This window comes from Perognathus longimembris, chromosome 17, assembly GCF_023159225.1.
Source record: "Perognathus longimembris pacificus isolate PPM17 chromosome 17, ASM2315922v1, whole genome shotgun sequence".
Classification (NCBI taxonomy): Eukaryota; Metazoa; Chordata; class Mammalia; order Rodentia; family Heteromyidae; genus Perognathus; species Perognathus longimembris.
The window spans coordinates 54630652-54649241 of NC_063177.1; the positions used below are offsets into that span (position 1 = coordinate 54630652).

At 63.2% G+C, this 18590-nt stretch overlaps 1 protein-coding gene across 1 annotated transcript; it reads right to left on the bottom strand.

The window, feature by feature from the left end:
- Positions 1-12150: 12150 nt before the first annotated feature.
- On the bottom strand, positions 12151-18073 carry Cbx4 (chromobox 4). The gene is made up of 5 exons (XM_048365792.1): positions 17903-18073; positions 17704-17747; positions 16469-16534; positions 14545-14611; positions 12151-14303 (listed from the first exon to the last, which is right to left on the bottom strand). The coding sequence occupies exons 1-5, from the start codon at positions 17969-17971 to the stop codon at positions 12882-12884; spliced, it is 1668 nt and encodes a 555-aa protein (XP_048221749.1). The 5' UTR covers positions 17972-18073; the 3' UTR covers positions 12151-12881.
- Positions 18074-18590: the final 517 nt, after the last annotated feature.

The window sequence follows — 18590 nt, forward strand, 5'->3', positions numbered from 1 at the left end:
GACGCTCTGAGGGTGAGGAGATGCCCGGCTGCCAGTGCCCCGTGTCACAAAGCACAAAGGCCACCGCGGCAGGAAAGCCCAGGCCCAGGCCCGAACCACTACCTCTGCCCCCCTCCTCCACGCCCTTCCCGGGAGGTCCTGGGCGTCCGTGTGCCCAGCCCGGGGGGTCCTGCACAGCCCGAGCAGGGCCAGCGCGGTGGCCCTGGGCGCCCGCCGTGGAGACCCGCCCAGGGTAGGAGTGGACAAGGACAAGCCGGCCGGAGGTTGGCGGACCACCTCGGGCTTCCGGCTGGGGGTTCGCTGGACTGGCAGCCCAGCCCAGCTCAGTGTCGGGGACTTGCCGTGGACACAGACGGGCCGCGAAGCCAAGTGAGGCGTGAGCGTCCGCTCACTGGCCGGCCACTCTGGAGAGAAGACGCCAGGGCCTGATGACCCGTGCGTGCCTGTCATCTCAGCGCTGGGAGGCTACGCTGGCAGAACCCCAAGTTCAAGGGCCAGTAGCCCTCAAAAAGCAAAGAGGCTCAGGGGATTGGAACCAGCAGACTGCATTCTTCGCATGCCCGGAAGGCCCTGAGCCTGCACCCCAACCCCAAAACACTCCGGGGAGTGAGGCCAGGGCGTCGGCCGCTAGCTCTGCTGAGCAGACTCCGCGGCCTGACGCCTCCCCGTGTCCCGGATGTGGCTCTGCGGCCAGGCTCCCTCCAGCAGGCCCCAGGGGCCCCAGGCTGGTGCTGGAGCCAGCCAAGGAGCTTGAGCCTCAGACGGGCCCAGGGCAGCTCCGCCGCCAACCTGCCGGCCTCCCTCCCTCTGACTGGCCTCTGGGAGGAGCAGTGTGTGATGGGGGCTCGCTGTGGAAGGAGCAGGGGGGTGCGGAGCCACCCCAAGGCTTTCTCCAGCTCCAGCCTTAGGATGGCTCCGGAGTCCTAGGAGGACACTTGGTCTACAGCAGGTGCCTCTGGCACTGGAGGTGTTGGAGTGGGGGGACCCTGCCCCTCTCCTGGGGACCCTGCTCCCCCCTCCCCCCCATCAGATGCTTGAGGACCCGGCTCTGGGCCTAAGCACTGGTCCCTTCACTCTCTAGTTTGCCCAGGAGCGCGGGGAAGCGCACACCGCCTGCACCGCGGTGCCCGCCCGGTGAACGGCTGGGGGGGGGAGATGCGGGCACGGGGCTGGGGTGTGTACCCCGAGCTGCTGTTGCTTCCGGCATGCCCTACATTCAAGCTGGTGAGGAAGATCGTGAGAAGTGGGAGGGGCAGAGAGGAAACAGCACCCTACAATCTATGTCAAAAGTTATTTCATAAGTAGATGAAGGGTGAAGGGATAAAGCCCAGAGAGAGAGCGAGAGAGAGTGGGGAGGAAAGACAGACAGAGACAGACAGGGAGACAGAAGAGAGAGACAGAGAGACACCCGCAGGGCGGGCAGGTGGGAAGCGAGGAGGTCGGAAGGGCCTGGGCAGGCCTGTGCCGGGAGCCCGGGCAGCCGCAGGCGGTGACAGTCCCCTCTCCTTCCACTCTTGGCCGCGGCAGCGGCAGGGACGGCGACCTTGCCCGCAGAACTCATTCATTCATTCGCTCACCATCTACTGGAGAGACTGAGGTGAACACGCACCACTGCAGTCGGGGAGACGCATCAGATCCAGCTGGATCCACAGGGCACTGGCGCTCTTGGATTGGGAGCCAGGCCAGGGCTCCCTGTAGGCTGGCCCTTCCCGAGTGGGGTGGGCCCCCCCCCCTTCAGCCCTCCCCCACGTGCTCGGTGGAAGCCAGGGCTCCTCCGGGTCAGTGGACGGGAAGAATCATCCTCGAGAGCTCTCCGGTCCTCCCTCCGGGCTGAGCAGAGAAGAACAGGACAGCTGTTCCTCTGTGGGTTTCCAGAGGCTTGGCATGGAAGTTTCCAGAAGCCCGGGCAGACATGAAGCTGGGAGAAGGGAGTTCTCCACGCCTCCTAACCAGAGAGGCCCTCGGGAAGCAGCGTTTGTAGGTCTCTTCCCCTCTCTCATGTGGAGGGCAGGAATTGGGACGCCGGGTCACACGCTGCTCTCTTCCTTTGTGGGCAATCCCACACCGGCCACAGAAGGAGGCCATGGCCACACAAAGATGGCCAGTGTGCGGGGAGCCCAGGCGGGCCGAGCTGCGGGCCGTTCCACCCCTGCCAGCTGGAAGGTGCAGGGACGGATCAGGAGACCGCCTCCCACGCCTTCAGTGTCAATACGGCTCCTACTTGCAGAGCCAAGATCCGATCTGCCGAATTGGCTGGTGTGTGTGTGCACGTGCATGCGTGTGCACGCGTGGATTCAGGTCTTCGAACCACGCCACGAGGGAGGAGAGCCAGCCGTCAAGGTCAGGACGCAGGCCCCGGTGGCTGTGGCCCTCGTGGCTTTCTCCTCCCTCTTCCTCCATCAAGTCCTTCCCTTGGGCCGGGTCAGGTTGGAGAAGGGACCAGCCAGTTTCACTCAAGATGTCCCTGCTGGCAAGCTCGTCACCCTGACACGCTGCCCGCACCAGCCTCTCCGGGGGACGGAGGTCGGGCCCAGGTCAGCATCTGCCCAGTGTTTTCAAGGTGTTGCCGGCAAACCAGGAGCCACGGAGGCCTGAGCGGTATACCCGAGGTGCCGCTCCTCCCTCCCTCCTGCTGTCATCGCTCAGCTGCCCGACAAGCGTGAGCAACGGTTTCCCCTGACCTTGTCTCCTTCCGGTCACAGGGAGGTTCGTGGGAGAATGGGGAAGCAGGATTCTGCTAGCATGGCCCCAGATCAAAATGGAGCGCCCAGGTCAGCCTGGGGCAGGTGAGGCGGGAGGCTTGTGGGGATGTTTTGGTTTTCAACACTGTTCATCAGGGGTTTATATTTGTGGGGTGCAAGCTGTTACTTGAGAGCTGAACCCACACTTGACCTCATCACAATAAAATAATGTACCCCTTCGAATCTATCCTTCTTAGAGGAAATTAAGTTGACAGGGAAGACAGGTTAAGGACAGAATTACCAGGCGGGAATATGCTGACTGTCACCAAGCCCCGGGATGGGGCTGAGCTGGACTTGGTCCAAATACCCCTCGACTCCCCCACTGCGCTGGGCTCACCCTGTCCAAGGCCTGGGCCGAGAGCTAAGGATGCCGGCTCCCTCACCTCCTGCCTCCTCTTCCCTTCCCTCCCACTCCTCTTCCTTCCTTTATGTTCCTCTTTCTCTCCCTCCCTCCCTCCCTCCCTCTCTCCATTCTTCCCTTTCCTCCTCCTTTACATTCCTTCCATCAGCCAATAGCTCTGGAGTGGTCTAGTAGCGGGAGGAGAGAGGACTTGCCCTGGGGGTGTTTCCATTCTACTGTGGGGTAGAGGGGAGGTGGGGCAGTGGACTGGGAAAGAATCATTTCAGGCAAGGATACTCCAGCCCTTGGGCAGGGGCATCCCCTGAAGCAGCAATGAAAGACTAGCTGGCAAGAACAGCCCAACCAGGGCAGCGAGAGCCCCAGGACACAGAGGAGCCGGGCCACTCGGCAGGGCGGCCTGGTTGGCTGATCCCGGGCATTTCAAACACATCCGGCTTCCACCCTTGGTCAAAGAGGAATGCTGGCCCAGGCCGGACCTTCCACTGACCCCGCCCTCCCGGAACCCTGCCCGGACGGGTGACCCGGGCACCTCCGGCTGGCACCTTCCTTCTTTTGGGGAACTGTTTGAGAGTGACTTGGACGTTTTGTGCCCCTTTGTGTATCAATACTTGGGGAGTCACAGGAGTGGGGGTGGAGGGCCCTCTCCTACGTCGGGCAGCGGCTCTCCAGCGCTCAAGGCCTTACACGCTTCGCCCGTTTCCTCAATAATTCTCTTTGTGACTCATTTTTATCTTTCCTGTTCCCCAAACCAAATCCGAATGGCGAGCAGCCCTCCGCATCCTGTCTCCGCGTCCGCCGCCCGGCAGGCAGGGCCTCGGCCTTTCTCTGGGCGGTTGAAGAACCCACCATTGACAGTTCTTCCTGGTCAGATGCAGCCTCTGCATTTGGGGCAGGGAATCTCGCCCTGTGGATGCTGTGCATTCCACGAGGTGGACACACCTGCTAGGGCGTGTGGCTGTGTTGGAGCTTGCACTCAAGGCCCAGGCGCTGGCCCTGTACTTTTTTTGCTCAAGGCTAGCACTCTGCCACTTGAGCCACAGCGCCACTTCTGGCCGTTTTCTCTATATGTGGTGCTGGGGAATTGAGCCCAGGGTCTCATGTATAGGAGGCAAGCACTCTTGCCACTAGGCCATATCCCCAGCCCCGGCCCTATACTTTTTTGCTCAAGGCTGGTGTTCTACCATGTTGATTCACAGCTCTACTTTCAGCTTCTTGGTGGTGAATTGGAGATAAGAGTCTCATGGAACATTCCTGACTAGACTGGCTCTGTCATCCGTGCTACCATGCTAGCCTCGAGCAGAGGAGCTCAGGGACAGCACCCGGCCCCAGGGCTGGCACAAAACCAAAAGATGAAACAAAGAAAACCAAATCTCAGCCTCCTAAGCCAGGAGGACAGCATGAGTCCCTAACCAGTACCCGGCTCACGTGGTGTTCTTTGAATCCTTGGTCTCGCCAAGCCTTGCTGTGGCTTCGGATCGCCCGTCCCGCCTGACTTGATCTCTGATCGGCGCCTTCTACCTCTTTGCTTCCATGAGGGCCAGGGCTGCACTGCGTCCTTGTCTCTGCCCCCGTCCCCGCCTCCCCCTTTGCCTCTGTCTGTCGCCCCCTCTTTCTCTCCATTGGCTTTGCTCCTTGCCGCTGCCCCTTTCCTTCATTTTAGTCCCGCCTCACCTTTCTCACCCCTTCTCCAGTCTCTTTGCAAACTACGGAGGGCAAGAGCTGCTCGCTGAGGGCCACGCACAGCGGGCCACCTCCCGAGATACGCCCCGATTGGTGCTTTTTTCCCTAGGGGGAATGAAGAGGATGGATGGAGAAACGCTCTCTGCGGATCAAGTCTTGGGGGCGGGGGGAATCATGTCTACTCCTCTTGGGGGAGGGAATCATGTCTACTCCTCTTGGGGGGGGGGGGGAATCATGTCTACTCCTCTTGGGGGGGGGATCATGTCTACTCCTCTTGGGGAGGGGGGATCATGTCTACTCCTCTTGGGGGGGGGGAATCATGTCTACTCCTCTTGGGGGGGGATCATGTCTACTCCAGGTGGGAGTCTCCTCTATCAGGATCTCAGCTCAGGCCCAGAGGAAGGGGCAGGATTTCGGGGAGAGGCGCTCTTCAAGGAAGGCCTTCTCTGCTCTCCACGCCCCTCCTCTCCACCCACAGGCCCTGTCCACGGACCCCAGAGTCCCCCCCCCCAGACCTGGAGCTGAGGCTTATCACGTCGTGGCCCCGGCTAGCAAACGCCGTCTTTCTCAAAGCTCAGAGATTCGCAGGTTCTTCTCCACCTCGGAGCACCAGACCCGGAGCGGCCTTCGTCGCCAGTTGGGGGTCACTGGCTTGGAGGAAGCCCCTGGCGTCCGCTCTCTGCGCGAGGCCCCAAGCCACAGTGCGGCGAGCAGAAGCCAGATGGTGGAGGGCACTTGAGCAGCTGCACCGGGTCGCTCAATCACCGCCATGGCCCTGGACTTGGAGCCGTGTTGTCGTCACTCCGATGAGCACCGCCGCCGATACCGAGGGAAATCGGTCAATTCCGGGCCTGGCCAGGACCCGGACGCCGTCTTTGGCTCTGAGTGTGAGCCCTGGACGGAACGGAGAGCTCATCTGGACGTGGATTTGGGTCTTGTGGGAGCTCAGTGTGCCCATCCGTTGAGTGAGGGGCTTGGATTGGAGGCTCCAAGGCCCCTTCCTGAGTTCTGGGGAGCCCGTGATGCACGGCCGATGACTCCATCCGCTGTCCGTGGAGCTGTTCCTGCCGGTGCCATGGTGATTCCACGCAGCCCGTGTGCTGCCTCCTTCCAGGCCAGCCCTGGGGACGCTCCATCCTCCCGGCTCCTCTGCAGACATGCGCCTTCATCTATGGAACGAGACACGGCTAAGGACCAGCGTGGGGCACAAGACAAAGGCGGGCAGAGGTGCGGGCCCTGTGGCCAGGGCTTCCCGAGGCCCAGGCCGGGCGGCAGCATCTCCACCTCCGGCTCCGCAGCTCCCTTCACACCATGCGGAAGGTGGGCACGACTCCGCTCCGCCTGCTCCGGTGACACGCGCCCAGAGGACGTCCCAGCCGCGGGATCCCAGTGAGCTCGCACGCCCCCCGGGTGGGCTCCGGCTTTGCACGCGGGCAGCTGCAGGCCCGGGCCGGGGACGCGGCGACGGCGGCGGAGCCGGAGGGTGTCCCCAGAGCTCCCGACTTCCACTCCGCTGCACCTTCTTCTGTCTCCTTGGATTTTCAGCTTGCAGCTCCGTAACTCCCATCCCCAGACCTGTTGGCAAGCGAGAGGAATAACTCAAGTGAGTCAAAAGCAATTTGCAAACATAAATAATTTCCAGTGCCAGGAGAGGAGCCAGTGGGAAGATGCATGGGAGGCTGAAGGGGAAAACAGCTGGCCCCAAGTCTCCCCCCCCACCACCAGTCCTGCCTCTCCCCTTCTCAGAGCTGGTGGGAGGGACTGAATAACATCAACAAAGCAGAAAAAGAGCCCTCGGAGGCTCCTAGTCACTCGCCTGTCCATGAGAGGCTCCGCCTGGCCGTCTCTTTCCGCCTCACCCCAGCTTTCTATGATCCTGTACCCCTGCTTGCTCCTAGAGGCTTAGGGGAGAAGAGAGGGTCTCCTGCCCGCTTTCCAGCGGCTCAGGCCTCCTCCTCTTGACCACTACCGTCTTCCATCCTCAACCCCCAAGAGCAGGAAGACTGCGCGACACCCCATTGTTTTGTGGCCTTCATTTGATTCCAGTGTCATAGTCGAGAGGAGCCTCAGTTCACTGCTCTGTTCTCCCTGGCTTGGGATCCGCGGTAGGGGCGTGAGAGGGGCTCGGGGTGCAGGCCTCTGCTCCTTCCCCAGGGCGGCGGGCTCCCCTCGCCCTGGCAGGCAGCATGGCCGCGTCAGGAGGCTGTCCCCTGCGCCGAGGAGAGGGACTGTCTGGCCAGCGTCCACCTGGAAAGCCAGACCACGAAGCACGCCGTCCCGAAGCCCACCCCAAGAGGCCGCGGGAAACGCAGAGAACAATGAGAAACCGGATACCACGGAATTAGCGAAGAATTCCTCGGATGAAACTGGAGAGGGAGGAAATCCAGGGAGGTGTGCGGGACACCTGGTGCAGGTTGGCCGGGGCCCAGCGGCTGGCGACGCTTTCGAAGGGGTCCTGCGCTGGGTCCGCGAGGGAGCAGCCAGGTGGCGGGGCCGTCGCCCTCCAGCCCTGAACGTGCGCAGGCTCACAGGTGTGCGCACGCGCGCGCGCTTGGCACAGCCTCCACGTACGCAGCCTTCTGTCCCAATTGAGATGGGAAAGACGTCAATCCGTCAAGAGAAACAAGCACATCCAACACGGAGTGGGCTATATCACTGCCAACACGGAGTGGGCTATATCACTGTGTGTCAGGCCTTAGCGCCACAACATAAAGATCAAATGAGCGAGAGAGAGAGAGAGAGAGAGAGAGAGAGAGAGAGAGAGAGAGAGAGGCTTAGCAGTAGAGTGCCTGCTGGCAAACATGACGTCCTGAGTTCAAACCCCAGTACCACCAAAAAGAAAAAAGATATAGGAAACAAAAACCCCACCAAGAGAACATGTGCATGTTTTGGGGTGACATAACGCCCACCTCTCTGCCATCCTGGCTGTCTGCTAAGTCCGCCTTGGGCAGAGGAGCTGATACTCGGACATTAGGAAACACCGCAGGAATCACTGGCTAAATAGAGGGGTGCAACCCGGGTCTTCCTGGAACTCCCCTAAATTCAATGATACAGAGCGACACCCAGTCTTCTGAAATTCTCACACACCACCTGGGTAAGAAGCAGGGGCAGGCAGGGCAGCCCCCAGCCCCCCCCCCACCCCAGCAGCTGAGCCCAGCACAGCTGCTCCCAGGGTGGGTGGCCAGGGGCAGTGGGGAGCCAGGCCCCCCACACCAGGGCCTGGGACGTGGGTACTTGTGGGGAATCATAGGAGCTTGCAGCTCGGGAAGGGGCTTCATCGGGAAAGCCTGGTCACACGCACACGCGCGCACACACACAGAGGACCTGACGGGCGTGCAAGGGTACAAGTTGGGGCTGTGCACACAACTGGGTGACAGGGAGCTGGGGGGGGGGGCAATTTCGAAGAGCAGGTCTTCTCCATGCTGGAATAATCTAGAGCCAGTTCACAAGAGGCCAGTGCCAGAGTCGGCCTCTGAAAGCCCCCCCGAACCCCAGAGTGTCTCTTCCCCCATTCCCTGGCTCTTCAACACAGGGGGGGGGGACATTAGCTACCAAGTCTTCACAGGGCCACCTGTGAAAGAGGGTCAGTGAGCGAGCCCCCCTCCCCACGGAGATGAAAGAATGAACGTGAGATAATCCCCCTAAAGTGCAGGGTATATAATAAGCACTCAATCAATATGAACTGTGATTATTAGCTGCAAAGGGAAGAGGCCCGGAGGGTGGGGGAGGGGCGTCTTTCTGAACTGGTGGCTACAGGAAGTAGACACTTGTATCCAAGAATAACAGCCTTCAATACAATTTCCTCTTCAGAGTCTTTACCTCCTCTGATGAGAAGTGGCGTCGCCCAGGATCACAGGCTGAGCTGCTTTCCAGAAAGCTCCGTCTCAGCCTTGCTCCTCTGAGCCCCACCCGAGCCGTCTCCCGCTCCAGGGTCACTCCCAGCCGTCCAGGGCAAGGCTGGAGCAGCTTCGGCTGGGCTGAGGTCCCTGGACAGGACGGGAAGGGACAGGCTCAGCCTACGGGGAGGGGCGAGGCTGGGGAAGGTGGATTGGAGGTGAGCAGGGCTACACTCACTCTTGTCCTTCAGTTGGGCTGAGACAGGCTGCAGAGACGGAAGCCGTTGGAAGCTTCTGTCTGCTTCTGACCTGGGACGGTCCATGTTCCCAGGCCAAGAGGCAAGCTGTGTGTTTACCGAGGGGGTTTTCCAGAAGTGCCCAAGGCTTTGGGGTTTCAAGGTGACCAAGAAACGGTGGCAGGAAGGTAAATGTTTTTGGTGAAGGAAGTGGGTACGGCAACCATATCTGTTCCATCTCCATGGTATGTTCTAGAAGTTTGCTCTTTGGGGGTGGGTTGGAGTTGGGGAAGAGCCTCAACTCAGAAGTTCAAAGTGGGCTAAAAGACACAGGGTCCAATTCTGGTCATCCCTCACCTCTTTAAGCATCTCAGGGGAGCACAGAACCCTCTTCCCACCCCCACCCCCCGCCCCCATGCAATCACAGGTGAGGGCCCTGCCACTCGTGACCTTCCATACCACCAGACTAGGAGCTCAAGGTCATTCGTGGTTTCAAGCTCTCTGTGTCTTTTCTCTGCTGTTGGATGGAATTGTCCCTGTGGGCAGGGGCTGGCCACGGTCACTATGTAGGACTGAAATCATTACCAGACCAAATCCAGGGTGCCCAGCTCAATGTCAGTCTCACTTAACAGTGGGTCCTTTCCCTCTTTTTATTAAAGGCTTCTTTTCATATCTGAAAAAAGACTACATATACTAGGAGATAATTGTGCATCTGATTGATATTCAAATATCCTGGGCCTAGATTTCCATTTGCTCTGTGTATCAACCTTGGAGCCCAAGCCCCTGCGTCTGTGGATTCTACCCTCCCTCTCACCCATGGTCTTCACAGATGCTACTCCTTCAACACTGCAGGTCTGGGCTTGGCCCTTCAGTCAGGCTGGGAGTGTGGCCTAGTGTGGTAGAGGGCTGGCCTAGCACACATGAAGCCCTGGGATCCATTCCTCAGCACCACATACACAGAAAAAGCCAGAAGTGGCGCTGTGGCTCACATGGTAGAGTGCTAGCCTTGAGCACAGGAGGTTCAGGGACAGTGCCCAAGCCCTGAGTTCAAGCCCTAGGACTGGGGAAAAAAAAAAAAAGTGAGCTGGGGAGGGGCAGTGGACAGGAAGCTGCAGCCTGGGTGAGGCAAACACAGGAGGGCAGAGACACAAGGCCCCACCCTTAGCACCGGCCAGCTCCAGCCTCGACCCGCCAGCGAGAAAAAGGGTTATTTGGAGTAAAGCAAACAACACCCACAACGAAGACGTTTGGGTTTCTGCTCTCTGCCTGCCTTCTCCTCCCAGAATTTCTGAAGTGCTGGTCATACCTTCCCCACACCGGGGAGGGCGGGGACTTCTGGGCCCTTTGAGGAAGGCGTTTGGTCCCAGGGCCAGGCCCCTGACCCTCTGCGTCACTGTGCCTTGGACATGTGTCCTGGTGGAGAGGTTCTGCCCAGCGCCCCCCCCCACCACATCCCCCGCCCATGGAGCCCCGAGTTCAGCTCCAGATTCAGTGCAGAACCAGGCGGAGGCCACGCGCGCTGGGCACAAGCTGTCGGCTGGCAGGGCCTCAGACTCATCCCAAGGAGAGCTTGATCCCTGTGAGGGCATCTGCTCAGGTGGCACCTGGCATCCCGAGCGGCCCAGCGAGTGACGGGAAGGGGTGTGGACAGCAACCCGCAGCTCAGCTGCTCCTCCAGACCTCCGTGGCCTCTGCCCCACGGGCTGCCTTCTGACCTCAGGCTCCCACGCTCGGCCTGTGGCTCCCCCTCCTCCCCCAAGGCTGGGCCCACAGCTTTCAAGACCGCCCGACCCCTGCAGAGCAAACCTGTCCAGGAGTGGCAGTGGACTGCTGTCAATCCCTGCCCTCCAGGAGGGGGGGTCTCCATCTCCTGTCCACCCTCCCCAGGCCCAGTGGGACGGGCAGCCCCTGGGGGCCAAGGGGGGGGCAGGATTGCTCTCAAGTCACCAAATCTGCTTGTCCGAAGGGGGCGGGGCTTGTCTAACCTCCTGGGGGAGGTGGTTCGTGCTCCCCAACGAGAAGCGCAGGGGCTGGTTCCTGCCTGGCAGAGGCTTTTGTGTGCCAGCCAGTGAAGGACAGGCGGGCTGCCAGCAGCAAGATTGCCCTCCTCCCCTCGCAGGGTGGCAAGGGGCCTTCACTGCGGGGAGAGGGAGGGGCGGTTAGCTCACTGCGAGGGGGGCTGAGGCTGGGGAGGGGGGACAGTGGGGGGGACCCGTCCACAGAGGCCAGGGCTAGAAACTCCCAAGGGCTTTCTAGTTCTTAAACATCTCGTCCCTTCCCTTCCCCTCCCCCTCCTGGCTCCCCTCCCCCGCCGGTGGCCCGCTGCCAACACTGGCCACTCCGGGTGCGCCCAGGTTCCCGCCCTCCCGGCCTTCCTCCCCGCGGCTGGCCCAGCCCCCCCACCCCCCCAGCTCGCCCCGACACCTCCCACTTTAAACCGCGCGGCCCTCCTCGGCCAGGGCTCCCCACAGACTCCACCCTCGACCCCAGGGGGGCAACCGGGCCTCCCGAGACCCCGAAGGGGACCGTGCCCACCATGCCCGCAAATGCCAACCCCGCTGGGCCACGCTGCCCCCGCCGAACGCGGGCCGCCGCCGCGCTCCGGTTCCGGGGTCGCTGGCTTCCTGGCCCGGCGGCCACGCCCTCCCACCGGGCCTTAACCCCTTCCTCCCGGGGGCGCCGCCCCCTGCGGGGGTGGGGAAGGCAGGTCTGCGCCGGCCCCGCCCCGGTTCCACGGAGGCCCCCTCCCCACGGGGCCCCTTCCCGCGGCCCGTCCGGGCCTCCGGCCTGGTGGTTTCCGGGGAGAGCGCCTGGCAGAGAAAGAGCCTCGGCGGGGCGGGGCTGGGGATGCCGCCAGGGACGCCGGAGAGGGTGGCCGTCCCCGCCCGGCCCAACCTGCCCTGCCAGCGGGGAGCGCGGAGGAGGAGCCGCCGCCGCCGCCCCGCCCCGGGGACAAAGGTCAGCAGCCGCAGGTGGGTGCGGGGCAGGGGGCCGGCCCCGCCCCCTCGCAGAACCCCCTCCCCAGGTGCCGGGGCCTGCCAGCCAGCCAGCGCCCACCAGCCGCGGTACCCGGGGACCCCCCCGCCCCGTGCAGAAGCCTTCCCCCCTTCCACTGATCTCCACCGACGCGCGGGGGAGGCCGCCGCGCCCCGCACCGGGAAGCAGATCTCCAGGCTTGGGGTGGTGAGGGGCGAGGCTTCCGGGTGAACACTAGGGCGGGGAAGGGTAGGTGAAGCGGGTCCGGCCTCCCCGGCCCTGCCCTCCCTCCCCAGAGGAGAGCCCAGACAGCAATTGCGCACCTTCAACACCTCTGTTTAATATTTACATTCAAGCAGGTAATAATTGGAAGCTTATAGTTTAGACATTTCTAGTAGCAGCATGTTCTAGAGAGCTCGTTTAGCCTTTTAACAAACTTTTTTTTTTGCACATAGAAACAACACATCCATGTGTACAGTATCAAAAAATATACCAAGGTTACTGGAATTTCAGTTCCCGGAGGGGAGGAAATGAAAGCAACCGAAATACTGAATGAAAAGGAGAAAGATCAACAGAAAATAGTTTGTCTGATATGGAATATAATATGATCTAGAGGGAACTCCATAAATCTAGGCTTTTATATTTCAATATATAAATACCTACAAATAAATATATATATATATATTTATAATCTCAGCCCGAAGGGGGGGAGTGGTCGCCCGGGCCTTTTTGAGCTCAAACAATACATTTCAATAATAACACCACGTACAAACGGGAGTAGAGTCAGCACTTGACAAGTTAGCACAGTTAAAATATAATACTATAACTCTGGGGCGGGGCCGGCCGGCCAGGTCGGGGGGGGGGGGCGGCCACGGGGAGGGGGCAGGCTGTCGTGGGTGGGTGAGGCGGGGGCAGATGGTGGCGAGACCGCAGGCACCGTGTGGAAGGGAGGCGCCCCGCGGGGGGCCCGGCGTCCTCCCCAGGGTGGGCCGGCCGCACTCGGGCGCGCGGGGGTCTTCCTGCGCCCCTGGAAGGCCCGGACAGCCCCTGGCTACACCGTCACGTACTCCTTGAAGGTGACGGTGAGGCAGTTCGCGGTGACATCGGTGATGATTATATTCCCAAAGAAGGGCCTGAACTCGCCCAGCGGCTCGGCGGGCTCGTCCTGCGCCTCGGCCGGCGGCTTCTCGGCGGCCGCGGTGGCCGGGGCCAGCGCGGCGGGGGCCTCGGGCTTCACCTGCAGGGCGCTGGGCGGCGGGGCGGGCTCGCTGCGCGTCTTGACGCAGCGCAAGTCTATGGGCTCGTCCAGGTCCGAGTCCAGGAGGATGACCTCGGGCTGCAGGGGCGCGGGGGGCGCGGGCGGCGCCTCGGCCGCCGCGCGCTCGGGGCCCGCGCCGCCCCCCAGGCAGGTGGGCGTGCTCACGCTGCGCGCCGTCAGCCGCTTCTTGCCCGGCTCCCGCTCCCCGTGCGTCTCCGAGAGGCAGCGCTTGCGCGCGTGGGCCAGGTTGAGCCCCAGCGGGTGGGGGTGGTGGTGATGATGGTGGTGGTGGTGGTGGTGCGTCGGGGGGTGCGGGGCCCGGGCCGCGTCCCAGGCCAGCAGGTCCGGCTTGGTGGTGAGCGGCAGGGGCTGCTCGCCAAAGGCCTCCTTGGTCGGGGAGAGCTTGCGGGACCCCACAGCGGAGGCGGCGGCATCGGCGGGCTGCGGGTCTCCTGGCCCAGGGGCCTCCTCCTCACCCCTCCTCTTGCAGGGGGTCTCGGCCTTTTTCTCCTCCACCACGACCGGTGCCTTTTTAAAGGTCCTGTCGGGCGGGGGGTGCCGCTCCTCCGGGGCGCGCTTCTTGTGGCTGGGGGCGCGCGCCTCGCCCTCCTCGCCCGACTTGATCTTGGCCGCCTGCATGCCGTTCTCCATGTACTTGCTCATCACAATCACGATGCGCCCGTTCTTGTTCTTATTGCGGACTATCTTCATCTTGCCCCCGATCCCGTTGCCCGTCACCGCCTCCTTGGGGGCCGGCGGCATCCCGTTGGGGGGGCCCTTCTCGGAGCCCTTGCCCGCAGCCCCCGCCCCTCCGGACAGTGGTTTCACAGACCCCAGGTAGCCCTTGGCCGCGGCACCGTGGGCCCACTTGTCGGGCGGGTGGCTCTTGGCGCCCAGGTCCGGGCAGGTGGGGCTGGGCGCCTCCTTGTGGCCTCCCTGGTACTGCAGGTCATACATCTTGGGGTCCGGCTGGTAGGGGTGGTGCTTCTTGCTGTTCAGCTGGTAGTAGTACTTGCTGCCGCTCTTGCCAGGCGGTGGGGGCTTGCCCGACCGCTCCTTGCTGTGTGGCTGGTACTGGTGGTGCTTCTTGCTGTTGAGCTCATACTGGTGCCCTTGGCTCTTGCCCTGTGTGCCCAGCTCTAGCTTGGCACGGTTGTCAGCCGAGGAGTCTTGGAGCCCCGTCAGCACATTGGAACGTCGGGCAAAGGTGGGTACCTACCCGGGTGGGGGGAGGGGGAAGGAGAGAGGTCGGCCCTGGGCATGCTGGGAGCACGGTCCCTGGGCCCTAAGGGACCCCGGATGCTTCATGGGGGCTGGGGCGTGGGAAGCCCTGGGGAACAAGGGAATTGAGGTGCTCTGGAGGAATCCCCCCCACACTGCCCTCCACACCCACAAGCTGCCCAGTGGGCACTGCCCGGAATAGGGCCCAGTAGTGGGAAGAGCTGAGCGCATTCACCTGCACAACCAGTGGCTTGGGCTTGGGCCCTCTCTTCCGATATCCCATCAGCTGCTCCTGCCGTTCCCTGTGGAGGGCACAGAGGGCCTGAGTTAGCTCCCACTGCCCTGCCCACCCAGGCTTACAGATCCCTCCGCAGGATCAGGTGCCACTGGGTGCTGAAGGCTGCCTCTGCTGCTGGAACCCCAATCAGCACCCCATTTTGTACGGACACCAGACCGCGCCAGAGGGCAACCCACCTCCGATGTTCTCCTCTGAACCGGGACACGCTCCGCTCTGTGCCCGGGGGCTTGAAGTATAGGGCTGAGCCACAGCCTTGGGCTAGTGGCTATGCCAAAGTGGAATGGGCAAGCCGTGGGGGTCCAGGGAATACCAGCGGCCCAAAGGCCGGAGGCCAGGGATGCTAAGGACCTCATTTAGACTCAGATAACCCCGGCAGAAGGGAGGGTTCTTAAAGGCCAAGCCTACACAGGGGGAGGGGCTGCACTCTTGTTCACACAGTGGCAAATGAGCCAATTAGGGGCCGGGGCCACGGCAGGGGAGGCCAGGGTCTAGCCCAGTTCTCAGCCACTGGCTGAACCGGCCCGGCACCACACCGGCTGAGCCAGTGGGCAGGGCAGGGATGGCTCAGAAAAGCACCGCCTCCTCGCTGCGGCCAGATCCCCACAGCCTAGGTTTAGTTCCAAATTATTAAAACACCCCATGGGTGAAGGCACCGGCCACCACAGATCGCTGCTAGGTTTCTGCCTTTAGGCCAGCCAAAGAGCCCAGCCCTCCCTGGGGGGGGGGGGGAGATGCCCCTCCGGAGTCAGCCAAAGTTGCAGGGCAAGCCCAGGTCAGAAGCCCATTTTCCAGGGCCCGGAGTCTCCATTCCCACCCCACTGTCCCCTGGGCCAGCTTAGGGGAGTTCTGCCATGCCCTGGGGCCAGGCGGGGGCCTGACTGCGAAGTTGCGTGGCATTGCAACAGCCCGAGTCTTAATTCCTCAGGGACCCATTATGCAACATGGCATCAGCCGCTGACTCGGTTACAGTGCCTACAGCGCCGTGAACTCCCAGGTGGAGCCGGGCAGGAATCCTGCCCGCCCCCCCGCCCCCCCCCCCCCCCGCGTCACACGAGAGCAACTTCCCAGCCAGGCACTTGTTCAGGGGGTCCAGAGGCGGGAGTTTTTGGCCAAATGTGCCACAGGAAATAATGCAAAATAAAAGGGGAGGAGGCGTGGAAGTCGGGGCGGGGGGGGGGGGTGGCCGAGTTAGGAGGGCCCCAGCCACCCTTCCCTCCGCACCCTCCCCCCTTCATCCGAAACAGAGAACCCCAGCCGTGGTGGCCGAGCCAGCTGCAGCAGCAGCGTGGGGACAAGCATCAGTTCACTGACCGAGCCCCCCCACCCCCTTGAGCGGGGGGTGGGGGGTGACTGAGGCTTGGCCAACTTTTCTCCAGCCGCCAACAGGTTAAGTTCAGTTCCATGACGTCCGGGCGGCTTCACGATGCCAGCTCCTTCGAGCTGCCCCGTGAGGTGCCTGTGCCAAGCCGCCAGTGGCTGCAGAAAGCAACACCTAGGCTTTGGGGGTGGGGCTCCCGAGGTGCCACTGGAAGGGGGGGGGCCGGGGGAAGCAGGTACGGCCAGGGGTTCTCTCCGGGAGGCTGCAGGTCCACCCACAGGCTCCCTTCCTTCCCGCAGTTCCCCCCCCACCCCACCCCAAACACAAGCCTTGGCCTTCCCCCGGCGCCCCGCCCCACCCCCACCCTCCACTGCAGCAACCGCCAAGGACGTTGGTTAGAGGAGCCGAGGCCGCAGCCTTGCGCGTTCCGGCTCACAGCCCCCTCCACCGCCCGCTCTCCCCCCCGGCTACCTCGGCGTCGTCCACATTCCCATCCCCATAGACGGCGCCACTGACCCGCGGCGGCAGCTTGGGGACGCTCACCTGTTCTGGAAGGCGATCAGCAGTCGGGGATCCAGGATATTCTCCTCCGGTTCCCACGTGTTATATCTTGCAAGGAAAAGGGAGGGGGACACGGTGTAAAAAAAAAAAAAAGGAGCCAGCTTTGCGGCCTCCAGGTGGGGGATGACATAAGGCCCCGCTCTGTCTCCGTAAACCTAGCAGCTATTTAGCTGTGGAGGTGGAGGTCGGGGGACTAGGTTTCTGCAGGCCTAACACCGTCTGGCATACACTGTATTCCCCCCCACCCCACCCCCCCAAGCCAAAATAAACACCCTGGGCGGGAAGAGAGGGGAGGGGTCAGGAAAATGAAACTAGCAGTGTATTTTGCAGTTGTCAAGAATTTTAAGCCTGTTACCGCGACGTGTTCCGAAGCCACTTTGCTTGCAGGGAACCCGGGCGTGCAAAGCAGCAGCCGAAGCGCAAACTCGCGCGGCCCCTCCTCCCCTCCGCAGCCCGACTCTCGCCCAAGGCTTCAGCCGTCTGCATTTGACCCCTAATCCGATCACCGGCAGCTCGGAGGCCCCCCCCTGCACCCTCTCCTGGCCCGGGAGCCCGCTGTCACGGGCAGGCCACCCCCAAATAGTCAGCAACGCAAAAATATGCCCGAGTGTGTGTGTGTGTGTGTGTGTGTGTGTGTGTGCGTGCGTGCGCGTGTGCCTGCGCCTGTCTCCATCCGGTGCCTTCGCATTTCAAATTAAAGAAAAAAATTCCCCAGCCAAAGCGCCGCAGTGACAGTCCCTACGATTTTCTGCCTCTCCCCTTCGCCTCCCGGCGCCACTAGGAGGGAGGAAGCACACAATTGCATTTTCGTCGCTTTTTAATTTTTTTCTTTTCCTTTTTTTTTTTTTTTTTTTTGGTTTTGCAATATGGAGCCGTTCGGTGGAGGGAAAGGGGAAAGGAGCCATTTTCTGCACATCAGTCAGTGCCTGCGCCCTCCCTCCCTCCGCCGGCCTCCCCGGCTCGGCCCCGCGTCTCTCCAGCTCCTCGGGCTCCTTTTAGTGCATAAATTAGTGCTGGCATTTCCCGGAGAGCGGAGCACAACGCAGGGCGCCGGGCTCGGGCTCGGCGGCTCGGCTTCCCAGTGCCTGCCACCGACTTCCCCACCCCCTCCTCCTCCCTCCACCCCGACCGCCTCCCGTCCGCTCCCCACCACCCCACCGGCTCGGCGGGTCCCGCGGCCCCGGCGCCCCGCCGCCCCGGCCCCGGACGCCACTTACTTGGGGGACCAGCCTCTCCATTTGACCAGATACTCCACTCTGCCCTGCGGGAGGAGGGGGGGGGGGAGAGACAGCGCGCCCTGAGCTTCCGCGGGAACCCCGGCTCCGGCCCGCAGCCTCCCCACCCCCTCCCCGCCGCCCCGGGCCGCCCGGGCCGCCGCTCCCGCGCCGCCGCGCCGCCGCCCCCGCGCCGCGCTACCTTGCGGATCCGCTTCTTCTCGATGCTCTCCACGGCGAAGACGTGCTCGCCAACAGCTGGCAGCTCCATGGCCGAGCCCGGGCGCGCCGGGGCGCGGGTGGCCGGCGCGGCTGCGGACGCTGCTGGATCCCGCCGGCGCCCAGCTGCCGTCCGGGCCCGGTAACGCCCCTCCGCCCGCGATGCCCGCGATGCCCGCCCGCGCCGCCGCCGCCGCCGCCTCTCCCCGCACCGCCCGGCCGCCGCCGCCGCCGCCGCCGCCGCTGCCCGCGCCCGCCCGGCTCCCCGCGCCCGCCCGGCTCCCCGCTCGCGCTCGCTCAGACAACTGAGCCCGGGCGCCGCTGCACAAGAACTCATGCAAATCCCGGACGTCAGCGGGCGGGGCCTCGCCGGGCCCAGCGCGGCGTCAGGGGGCGGGCCGCGCCGCGGATTGGTGCAGCCGGGCCTACCGGAGGCCCCGGGCCCGGGCGGGGGAGGGAGCAGGAGGGGGCGGGGAGCAGGGCGCCGGGAGTGCAGGGGAGGGATCTGAGAGCCGAGAGAGGGAGCTGGAGGGAGCGGAGGGGAGAGGGAGCTCCGGGCCGCGGAGCCGAGGGGCGCGCGGCCCGGGGGCTCGGGGTGCACACCGAGACGACCGAGCGCGGCCCCACCCTCGCCCGCGGCCCGGCGCCGGGGGGGGGCTCCCTTCCACGCC